The 12146-nt window shown below is 46.4% G+C and overlaps 1 protein-coding gene across 2 annotated transcripts; it reads left to right on the top strand.

Moving 5' to 3' along the window:
• The first annotated feature begins 9 nt into the window (after positions 1–9).
• On the top strand, positions 10–9389 carry HSDL1 (hydroxysteroid dehydrogenase like 1). Of its 2 annotated transcripts, none has more exons than XM_075101707.1 (5): positions 10–280; positions 1811–2043; positions 4855–5300; positions 7286–7513; positions 8442–9389. In XM_075101707.1, exons 2-5 carry the CDS (start codon positions 1824–1826, stop codon positions 8541–8543), a joined length of 996 nt encoding a protein of 331 aa, XP_074957808.1. In that variant the 5' UTR covers positions 10–280; positions 1811–1823; the 3' UTR covers positions 8544–9389. The 2 variants fall into 2 exon arrangements, with proteins under 2 accessions (XP_074957808.1, XP_074957809.1); XM_075101708.1 differs by lacking the exon at positions 10–280 and adding an exon at positions 661–790.
• Positions 9390–12146: the final 2757 nt, after the last annotated feature.

The raw sequence follows: 12146 nt of genomic DNA, 5'->3' as shown, positions 1-12146 counted from the left end.
GGCAGCGGGGGACGTAAACCGCGAGGGACGGGACGGGACGGGACGGGACGGGACGGGACAGAGCGCAGCGATCCCGAGCCAGCCGCCGGAGGCCCCTGAGACGCGGGCAGCCGCGCCTCCCGCCTCAGCCACCCAACCGCCGCCGTCGCCATAGCGACGCTGCGCACAGGCCCACAAGGCCCCGCGCCCGTTCCCGGCGGCCCCGCGCAGGTGGCGGCGGGCGAGGGGAGCGCGGCGGCGGCGCCGCCGGCGGAGGGCCAGTCCCGTACGTCGGCTGGCGGTGAGACGCGGGCCGCGGCTGGGGGGTGGTTTCTGTCTGTTACAGCCCAGCTGGGGCTCAGGGAGAGCCGGGGCCGAGCGAGGCGCCGGGCTGGGCCCACTCGTCGCTGGGGCTCATCGGCAAATGCGCGGCTGGAGTCCGCTGATCCCTCCCGGGTGGGGTGAAGCTGCGGCCCCGAGTGCGCTAGGCCTCGGTGGGCGAGGGAGGGGCGATGTGTAACGGCCCTCGAGCAAGCAGTGGTAAGCTGCCGGCTCCGGCTGTAGATTTGGTGCTGCCGAGGAGGCGGCGCTTGGGTTTTGTGCTTGTTTTAAAAAATCATTCACTAGCAAAACCCTTGCGAGGCGCAGCAGGCTTTGTGCTGAAAGCCGGTGTGCGAAGTCACATTAATTGGAGAATAAGCCTGTGAGAAGTGGTTGAGGGAGGGAGCTGGGGTTGGCTAGTTTGGAGAAGAGGAGGCTGAAGGGAGACCTTATCACTCTCTGCAGCTACCTGAAAGGAGGTTGTGGTGAGGTGGGTGTTGGTCTCTTCTCCCAAGTCACTAGTGATAGAACGAGAGGAAACGACTTCAAGCTGTGTCAGGGAGGTTTAGATTGGATATTAGGAAAAATGTCTTTACTGAAAGATTGGCCAGGCATTGGCACAGGCTGCCCAGAGAGGTGGTGGAGTCACCATCCCTGGAGGTGTTCAAAAAACATGTAGACATGGTACTTCAGGGTATGGTTTAGGAGGCCTGGGGGTGTTGGGTTGAGGGTTGAACTTGATCTTAGAGGTCTTTTCCAACCTTAATGATTTTATGAATGCGTGGCACTGTCCTCCCGTGGCTCAAGGATTTTCAGACCATAAGGACCCATAAGGCTGCCCAGGCAGGTTGTGGAGTCTCCTTCACTGGAGACATTCAAAACCTGCCTGGACGCGTTCCTGTGCCCCCTGCTCTAGGTGTGCCTGCTCAAGCAGGGGTGTTGGACAAGATGATCTCCAGAGGTCCCTTCTAACCCCTACCTTCTGTGATTCTGTGACCTGGTTGATGCAGTGCACTTGCTGGGGAAGGGTTAGTGCTTTGTCACAGCACCAGGGACTAAAGTTATGCTTCTGTCTCCGAGCTTGCTTTGCCCCTCGTGTAGCTTTCTGTGCTTGGAAGAGCATCTTTCTTGTGTGCTCAGCTTTCTCCTGCTGGTTACACTTGCCTCTTTTGTAGGTGGATCTTGAATCTTCTAAAATTATTTTTTACATATTGAGCTTACCTTATCTGCTTGGATTTGAATTGTTTTATTTACAGTATCATTGATCGTGTCATTGCAGTATAACTGATTAGTAGCTAAACCCTTGGACAAGGGCTAAATGGCAGCTAAACCAGTGAGGGTGATGGTAGGTAACACCCAAATTTTAGCAGGCTTACTTGTGGCTTTTCTGCATCAAAATAGTGCTCAGACTGTAACATGCTGAATCTCAAAGGTTATCCATTCGCTCTGAAAAGTCTACATGGCCCAAGAGGCGACTGTAATTACCTGTATCTCTTTTATTTTTTTCCAGGCTTCTGATCACCATGGCTGCAGTGGATCATTTCAACCTCTTGTACAGAGAGATCAGTCGTTCCTGCAATTTTTACATAGAGGCCCTGGCTATAGTTGGGGCTTGGTACACTGTCAGAAAATGCGTCTCTCTTGCTTTTGACACTTACAGCACACTTAGGTTGCATTTAATTCCAAAGCTGGGCGGCAAGATTGATCTTGTCAAGCGGTACGGAAAATGGGCTGTGGTCACTGGTAAGAGACTGAAGCTGTATATTTGCTTATCTTTATATAACATACTGTGCCAGTACTGTAAAACTTGCTAGCTTGTATTGCTGGGTGAGCTTTATGTCACAAGCTGGGGCCTGCATTATCTCAGGTTGCAAGTTGATCTGCTTGAACAGGACAGTTTTTCAGTGCCTTACTAAATTAAATTCCTCAGGAGATGGGCAAGTTCAGTGTGTTGACTGATGCTGGGAAAGAATCACAGAGCAATTTTTTCCCCAAAATTGCAAGGTACACCCCATGTGCATACAAGCATAGATGTAGATGCAGAAATTCTTCAACAAGCTTTGAGTTATGTACATCTGACATCCTTGCCTTTCATTAAGCTTCTACTCTAAGCTCTCTGCTGTTGTCACAGAAAATGTAAGACTTGTGTGAGGTGGGATTGCAGAAGGTTGCTACTGACAATCGTAGAAACACGGTGGGATGACTTGCACAACTGGAGTGCTGCAATGGATGGTTATAAAGGGATAGGCAAGGAAGGAGAAGTGGCAGGGTAGCCCTGTGTGTCAGGGGGTGTTTTGATTGTCTAAAGCTTAACGATGGTGATGATAGGGTTGTGTGTTGATGGGTAAGAATCAGGGGGAAGGCCAACAAGGCAGATATCATGGTAGGAGTCTGTTACAGACCACCCAACCAGGATGAAGAGGCAGATGAAATATTCTATAAACAGCTGGAAGAAGTCTCACAGTCACTAGCCCTCGTTCTTGTGGGGGACTTTAACTTACCAGATGTCGGCTGGAAATAACAGTACAGTAGAGAGGAGACAGTCTAGGAGGTTCCTGGAGCATGTGGAAGATAACTTCCTGACACAGCTGGAGAGGAAGCCAAGTAGGGCTGTTTCTATAAATACATTAGCAACAGAAGGAGGGCTAAGGAGAATCTCCATCCTTTACTGGATGCAGGGGAGAAACATAGTGACCAAGGACAATGAAAAGGCTGAGGTACTTAATGCCTTCTTTACCTCAGTCTTTAATAGTAATACTAGCTGTTCTCCAGGTGCCCAGCTTCCTGAGCTGGAAGACAGGGATGGGAAACAGAATGAAGCCCCCATAATCCAAGGGAAGTGGTTAGTGACCTGCTACACCACCTAGACACACACAGGTCTATGGGGCTGGATGGGATCCATCCAAGGGTACTGAGGTAGCTGGTGGAAGTGCTCACCAAGCCTCTGTCATTCTTTTATCCGCAGTCCTGGCTAAATAGGGATGACCCGTTGACTGGAGGTCAGCAAAAGTGACGTCCATTTAAAAGAAGGGCCGGATGGACAATCTGGGGAAGTACAGGCCAGTCAGCCTGACCTTGGTGCTGGGGAATGTTATAGAGCAGATCATCCTGAGTGCCCTCATGTGGCATGTACAGGACAAGCAGGAAATCAGGCCCAGTCAGCTTGGGTTTATGAAAGGCAGGTCTTGCCTGACTAACCTGATCTCCTTCTATGCCAAGGTGACCCACTTAGTGGATGAGGGAAAGTCTGTGGATGTTGTCTACCTAGACTTCAGTAAAGCCTTTGACACTGTTTACCACAGCATTCTGGAGAAACTGGCTGCTCGTGGCTTGGATGGGCTTACTATTCACTGGGTAAAATCTGGCTGGATGTCTGGGCCCAAAGAGTTGTGGTGAAGGGGGTTAAAATCCAGTTGGCAGCCAGTCACAGCTGGTTTTCCCCAGGGCTCAGTACTGGGGCCAGTTCTGTTTATTATCTTTATCAGTGATCTGGATGAGGGGATTGAGTGCACCCTCAGGAAGTTTAAAAAGGACACCAATTTGTGCTGGTGTGTTGATAGGCTTGAGGGTAGGAAGGTTCTGCAGAGGGACCTAGACAGGCTGGATCAATGGCCTGAAGCCAACTGTATGAGGTTTAACAAGGCCAAGTGCCAGGTCCTGCATTTGAGTCACAACCACCCCATGCAACGCTACAGGCTTGGGGAAGAGTGGCTGGAAAGCTGCCTGGTGGAGAAGGACCTGGGGGTGCTGGTTCAATGGCCAGCTGAAATGAGCCAGCAGTGTGCCTGGGTGGCCAAGAAGGCCAACAGCATCCTGGCTTGTATCAGGAATAGTGTGGCCAGCAGGAGTGGGGCAGTGATCGTGCCCCTGTACTGGGCACTAGCGAGGCTGCACCTCGAATGCTGTGTTCAGTTTTGGCCCCCTCAATACAAGAAGGACATTGAGATGCTGGAGTGTGTCCAGGGAAGGACAAAGAAGCTGGTGAAGGGTCTGGAGAACAAGTCTTATGAGGAGCAGCTGAGGGAGCTGGGGTTGTTTAGTCTGGAGAAAAGGAGGCTCGGGGAAGACCTTATCGCTCTCTGCAACTACCTGAAAGGAGGTTGTAGCAAGGTGGGTGTTGGTCTCTTCTCCCAGGTAATAAGCAATAGGACAAGAGGAAATGGCCTCAAGCTGCGTTAGGGGAGTTTTAGATGGGCTGTTAGGAAAAATTTCTTCACCAAAAGTGTTGTCAAGCACTGGAACCGTCTGCCCATGGAGTGAGTTGAGTCATCATCCCTGGAGGTATTTAAAAGATGTGCAGATGTAGCACTTAGGGACATGGTTTAGCGATGGACATGACAGTGCTAGGAAACGGTTGGAGTCAATGATCTCAAGTCTTTTCCAACCTAAAGAGTTCTGTGATTCTATGACAATGTTGTCTTTATTGTTGTGGTTTTGAGATCACTATGTTCAGTGCCACGTGATCTTCAGAGAGGGACTATAATTGAAAGAACTGGCAAAAGAGAAGGCTGGTGCTGCTCTGACTTTCACCTTGTTTTTTATTATCTATTATAGGTAGCACAGATGGTATCGGGAAGGCATATGCTGAAGAACTGGCAAAGCGTGGTATCAACATCATCTTAATTAGCCGAAACAAAGAGAAGCTGGAGGCTGTATCTAGAAGCATATCGGAAACTTATAAAGTGGAAACAGATTTCATAGTAGCTGACTTCAGCATGGGGCGTGAGCCTTACCCAGCCATTAAGGAGGCTCTGAAAGACAGAGAAATTGGCATTTTGGTGAATAATGTAGGACTGTTTTATTCCTATCCAGACTATTTTACCAACCTGTCTGAGGATCTGCTGTGGGACATGATCAACGTAAATATTGCTTCTGCTAACATGATGACGCATATTGTGCTGCCAGGCATGGTACAGAAGAAGAAAGGGGCAATTGTGAATCTTTCTTCTGCATCCTGTTGTCAGCCGACACCAATGTTGACAATCTATGGAGCCTCTAAAGTGAGTTGGGCTGTGATGTTTAATGGTATGCACTGAAAAGTAGATGCATTATTGGTTGGTTGTAAACACATTCAGCAAGGATTTAAAAATATATCTGAAAGTTTTCTAGCGATTTATTCAAATATCAGAGGTGAATGTTACATGTAATATGCAGTAAACCCTTTATCCTCATCAACACTTTGAACCAAAGTCAATGTTATTTGGGTTATGTGTGAACTGTGACATAACAGTAGTTCTAGGAAAAATCTTACCTTCCTCAGAGGAATGATGTGCAAAGCAAAGTGGTAGTCCTATGACCCACTGAAAGGGTCAAGAATTTCCTGTCCTTCAGCTGAACTGTGCAGACATACCTCAAACTACTTACGCGCTAGTGATTGGTAGCCAGTGGGGCTATACTCATGCTCAAGCCACTGCTGTCACGAGGGCTGTGGCCAAATCAAGCCACTGCTTCACTGAACACCAAGGGGCGGAAGGCTTCTTACACCATTGTATGTACCATATTTGGGGAAAAGTGAAAAGAACTTTCCCCCACATAGTTATTCTTCCTGAGGAGATCCAGTCAATAATGAATAGGATGGGGCAGCTGGGTGATACTGGATTACACTGTATGATTTACTGCTGAATCCACAAAAGCAGCTGAGATTGTAGAAGGATCTCACCTAGACCCAGTGTCCAAACACAAGTGGTTATTGCTCCCAGCTGTTGGTGGCTGCCCTCTATTGTAGCCTAACCCCTTTGCAGACTTGCTCCTGGGATAGCTCTTTTGAGTACTTCGTTTTGCCAGGAGCAAAACCGGCTTTTATTACCCCAAGGTATAAAACTCCTTGCAGATTTTCTTCAGTGTGGAAACTGGCTTGAGAGTCCTGTTTCTGTCGCAGAGTATCACCCTGCCTTGGTTATGCTAAGCGTATGTAGAACTGCACTCTGAAGTAAAACAGTTCAAAGGCCTGAATGAAAAAGAACAGAACAAAACGAAGTGTACCGAAGAGTCTTCCTTTAGCTGCTATCATTAATCCAAATCCTAGATCGGCAATCCAGTTTAAAGGCTGACCTCTGTGCAGTTACACTGCCACAGAAGTGGAAAGAAGCTGCTCTAGCATCCTAAGCCTCGCTGTGCATTAACAGTGTATGGTGTTTGAAGTGGTTGGTTTGTTTTCCTAAGGCAGGTCTAAGAGCATTTGTAGAAGATGCTCTCCCAACAGTTTGCTGGGAACAGTGCTTTTGCGAGACCGTTTGGGAGCAGAAACTCATTCACTCACAAGCTGAGTCTAAAATGCTCGTTCTCCAGGATAACTGGCCGGGCAGCACAGCAGTAGCTTCAGCATGGCATCAGTGTTGCTGCTTTAAGCTGACCCGTGCTCGTTTTGCTGCCTGTTTGGTTCCAGTAATCCCAGTTATTAGGCTTGTGCTTTTTTGTGTTATTCTGTGAAAGTAAAATGAACTAAAGGAGATCATACAGATGCACATAAACAATTGTTTTCCACAAGGGAGTTGCAGGAAGTAATTAACCTACCTTCTGGGGAAGATCAGTTGAGTATGAAGTTCACCCATTAATATATTAACAAAATGGGACTTCATTTTGTCCTTTTGACAGTAATATGTATAGGTAGCTTTGAAATGTCCCCTGCAGTGCCCCCAAACTGAACAAGGTGTTTGTTTTAGATGAAATAAATGTTTCTGATTTGTTTTTAAGCAGAAATTGTCAGATTGTTAAATTCAGATCAGAGAGTTAAGCAGTCCCTTTGTCCTGCAAGTTATTGTACTGTTGCAGCATTTTAGCAAACAAATAACAAGATGTAGAAATGTCGGTAATGCTTTAGAAATGTGAATTTTTATACTATTTAGTTAAGGTTTTATTTTTTTGGCTGATGTATAAAATATGCTACAACTCTTCTGTACTATTACTAAAGTTCTGCCCCAAGACTTGATTGGTGGTTTGTTTTTTTTTTTTTTTTAAATGTCTCTTTCTGCTTTTGTCTTTCTAGACCTACTTGGACTACTTCAGTAGAGCACTACATTATGAGTATGCATCAAAAGGAATTTTTGTTCAGAGTTTAACCCCGTTTGTAATTGCTACAAAAATGGTAGCATGCAGCAGTGTTGCATCAGAGAGGTCTTTCTTTTTCCCTTCTGCTGAAGAATATGCAAGACATGCTATTTCTACTCTTGGGTTATCCACAAGGACTACTGGTTACTGGAAGGATGCAATAAAGGTAATAGAATTCATTAAACTATTTTGTGTTTGTCAACAGAAGTAAATAAGCTGTTTACTTTCTTAGGAGTCTGAATGATAACTGCTCATATTCTGAATAAGTGCAATATATATTGTAGGACTTAAAGGCATTGTGCCATATTTTCTTAGTAATTCTGCTTTAGAAAATTATGCTCAGGCATGTTTATTTTTAGAATGAGAGAGTGAATCCAGTTCCTGCTTGAAATGCTCAGCAAAAATGGGGAAGAGACAACTTTTTATTCAAAAGCACAGAGTATCTCATTTCACTTGGGGTAATGCTGACTAGGCAAGCGTTTCACTGTCTTCTATGAACAGAAGTAGCTTTTTCACTCTTATTGAGCATATTTCTGCTTTGAGGAAGAGTGGGCAGGGAGGATGGAATAATAGCAGAAAAAAAAGCCTACATTTTCATCCTAAGCTGTCTGGAAGCAGGTCCTCCGTATGTTAGGTTTTCATTTTTGGGGCAGACTGTGGGCTCCAAAGTAATTTTATGAACGCTGGTCACGTCTCATGCATCCTACCTAGTGGCTTTCTTATAGCATTAGGTTGAGTAGAAGGAATTGAAGACTTAGGAAGTAGTCCAAAAGGAATAAAAGAGATGGGAAGGATTATGGCAAGATATGGCAATTAAAGGAAGTGGACAGTACTGCTGTTGCAAACTTGAACTAACCACTTCAGGTTTTATTTGCAGAACCTAACTGTTCAGCTGTGGGCACTACTTCAAAATGCCTAAATATATTTACTTCCAGGGGGCTGAATTTAAGGTTTAGTTGCTGATGTTCAAGCAGGTTTTGCCTTGCGTTAGTAGTAATTTGAGAAACTCGTTGTTTACTTTAATGATTTATGCCTTAATCTGTCCCTTCCTTTCTTCTTTTCCTTTCCTCTTGTCTTCCTGTGCCTCTCCACAGTTCACACTGGGTGAGTGCCTACCTGAATGGATCTGGGCATGGTTTGCAATGTATTTTTCCAGAATCATACGCAAGGAAGCATTAACACGCAAAGTGAAATAGGAGTGTGCGGATGTTCCATGTAATGAGTGCTATGTTCTCATCAGAGTGCTGAAAAAAAGTTTAGTGGACTTACTGTAACTTATCCATACCTTGCTGAACAATGTATATGTAACCTAGACATCAGAAGCGTGGATCCTCTCTGTATCCTTGTATTAAATAGCTCCTCTGCTGCTTTCCTCCACATCAAAGAGCTGATCTCGTTGAGGTTAGTCTCCGTTCACTACCTCTTCAAGGTATTTGAGCTGGAGCATGTATAGTTTTAATTCTGACAGTAAATTACTGTCTCTTGCATAGTGCTACATGATGTCAACCTGTAAAGGTGTCAGAATTTGAGCATTCTCCAAAGTTGTCAAAAATGGGCTGTTCAAAAAGACAATCACAGTCAATTCTGTTAAGTTTCTTCAATATGTAGCTTTGCATAACTTTTCTGTCTTCTAACTGCACGTTTTTATGTTTTAAGTGCAAATGTTGCTTTTGAATGATGTTATTTAAGGAACTTCTCAAAATTAAGGTGTATGGCAAGGTACTGTTGACTAGGAGGCTGTTTAAATGACTGAAAAAGTCTTACAGTGCTGTAAAGGAATTTGGAGATAAGCTTGTATGCTTTCTTATTCCAAGTGTGAATGATGTTGATAATACTTCAATTATTGCTTCAGCAGTCTGAAATATGGCTGGAGAATTGAATAAAGAATGTAAAAACACATTAGCTAAAGAAAATTAATGAATAAATAATGTTTTGATTTAAAAATACTGATTGGTTTTTCTAAGATAAAACTTATTGAAGTTTTGTTGCAGTATGATTTTGATGCTTCTGTTTATATAAATAAATATGTTTATGCATATGTACTTTCTAGAAGTCAGCTGGTCTCATCCACTGCTCATACGTGTTGCAGGCTCTACATCTCGGAGTCAGGAAAGCTGACCTTTCTGTGTACGCATAATTGCTACCTGAAAGAGGGACATGACTTAGGAAGAATGTTCTCAATCTTCTTTTATTTAATCATGGGCTTGTTAGTACTGCTTCTGTAATATATCAAACCCATGAACTACATATGCAGTATCTTATATACAGCAGCATGACTCCAGGAGCATCTTCCACCCATTTGTGCTAGTGTTTATTGCTTGAACATTACAGTGCGGTATTTCCTGATGGTGACAATGGGAGGTCAGAATGCTACACTACCTTGCTCCCTGAAATCCCTACTGGAGGGCATACAATAGCTGCTTTTGTGTTGCTGAATAATGCAGTCATGATTACAAAGCGGGTATCTATTGCTCCTTCACAGCAGCTCTGGACTGGTGATGTTAGAAACCAGAGTTCTAATAGTGATGTCTCCCGTGAAGCTTTTATGAGTAGGTTTTGTAGAGAGCAATTTAGTACTCATCCCCATTCAGTAAGAGACTCTGAGGAGATCTGCTTATACATAGCTTAGTACTGAGTTGTATCATGTGAAATGCTGATTAGATCTCTTAAAAAAGAAAGCCAGATGTTTAATATAGTGAAACTGTCTCCAGCCTCATGGCTGAGTGCTCTCTTGAGGTACCCAGTATATTTGCTGGGCCACGTAGAAAGATACTGATGCTTGAATTTATTGTCCAGAGTGAAAATCGGGCTGTGATTTTTATAATGACACTTTGTTACTGTTCTGTTGCTGCAGCCCTATATTCTCAGTTCTTCGGGGGAGGGGGGGGAGGAAGATGAGGAGCAGTCAGGGGAGGGTATCAGGGCCAGGGACTCATTAAGTGGTTTTATCTTCCACTGACCCCAACCTCAGCTAGCCCCAAAAGCTGTTTGCTTCAGTTGCACCATATAAAAGTATGTATTAGGTGTTGCTAATAATGACGTGCCTGTAAATGGGATTTAAACAAAAACATTTATTTTCAGCAAGTGCCTAAATGAAAGCTAGAGAAATGTGAAGGTGTGGAACGTTTCCACTCCCTTCTCTCCCTCACGCACGTCCGGCACTACCTGCCCGTCCCTGTCGGTAACGTCCACATCTCAAGTTTTCCTTGCAGAGGTTAGACCCCACTCAGCTACAACCGAATGATCAGCTTCTCAAGCGACCTTCTTAACAAGGCGCCTGCTGCTGCGCGGCCTCCTTACCGACTCCAGCAGGAACCCTGTCCTTCCCTCAGCGCCATTACCGCACCGCCATAGCGAGCCACCGCGCATGCGCGGTGCCCCCCACCGCCGTGCGCATGCGTCCGTCTCGCGGGCTGCAATGGGGCTCTCGCGAGAGCGCTGTGGTAAACAGTGCACAAAATGGCGGCGGCAGGCGCGGCGGCGGCACTGTGAGTGCTTTGGGGGGAGAGCGGGATGGCGGTGCTGCTGCGTCTGCTTCTTCTGTGCGCGGGCTGGAGGGGAGCGCTGTGTTGTCAAGTTTTGGGGGACGCGGAGCGAGGCGGGCAGCATCTGAGCCTGCAGCCCCCCGTCGCCGTTCCCGGTGCTCGCTCCCCCTCGTCTACGGGATTGCTCCCTCCGCCGCCGCGCTCCGGACAGCTGCAGTGCGGAGCCATCTCCGCTCCCCGGCTAGCTGCCGCTCCCCCTCAGCTTTTCCCGGCCGTGGGGCAGGTTGGGAGTGCCGGCGCTGCCCCGCACGGCGCCCGGCTGCTCTTGGCGGTGCGACGCTAACGACCCGCTCGCCGTAACGGCACAGAGTAGATGAATTTACTCGTGCGGTGGGCGGGAGCAGCGGCCAGTGACCCCCGCCGTGGCACGGGCAGAGCTCCTTGCGTGTGGTGGCTGCCCGCCGGCCCGCGGCCGCGGAGGGAGGCTCCCCCGGCCTCCGCGCCGGTGCTCACTGAGCCTCTTTCGGCCGGCGAGCTCTGCGGAGTTACCATTGCTCGGTCTGGGGTCCCCTCACTTCAGAACAACCGGGGAGTAACTCCAAGCCTAGCTGTTCTAGGGAATAGACAAGGTAGCGAGTTTAGGTTCCCGTCCAGCTCCACACGGTAAGAGCGTTAAACACAGTGAAGCCGTCAGAGTGCTGTTCTTACTTTCCATCCCATTTTAGCATTGTGCTTACGTAAAATCTGTAATCAGCCATTAGAATGTTCTGTTTGCTAATTTGTGTAATTGTTTTTCTTATTTTATTGCTTTAGGTGTAATAAGCCAACAAAGTGATAAGGTAGGCAGAGCTCAGCCAAGGTCGGCAGTCAGTGCACTGCAACTGCCTTGTTAAGGGGCGAAGAGGGAACTTTGTAATAACGAGCAGTTCACAGTCTATCACGGTGTTGTCGTTCAGCTAGAAATAGAGAGGAATTCTATCCCTGTTATAAGGAAATACTTGAGAATGCTAAATAAAGTTAAATAAGAATGAAGTAATGGCTGTCACATGCAGATTTGGTTCATTATGTTGTTGTGCTCTGAGGTCAGCCCACCATTCTCCTAAATAGTGTGAATCCACTGATATGGCTCCTACTTTTCAATGCTGGTTACTCCAGCAATGTACAGTTCTGCGGTGCTTCTCCATGTGGTGTGACAGACCAGATGGCAATATTTCTCTTCACTCTTTTAATGGCGCTTTGTTTATCAATTGCTGGTTAAATGTTTGGAATTTTAAAAAATTATTAGCATTGCAATTTTTCTTGAATGTGTCCTGT

This window comes from Phalacrocorax aristotelis, chromosome 8 (genome assembly GCF_949628215.1).
Source record: "Phalacrocorax aristotelis chromosome 8, bGulAri2.1, whole genome shotgun sequence".
NCBI classification, from domain to species: domain Eukaryota; kingdom Metazoa; phylum Chordata; class Aves; order Suliformes; family Phalacrocoracidae; genus Phalacrocorax; species Phalacrocorax aristotelis.
This window is presented reverse-complemented; position numbering and strand designations above follow the sequence as displayed.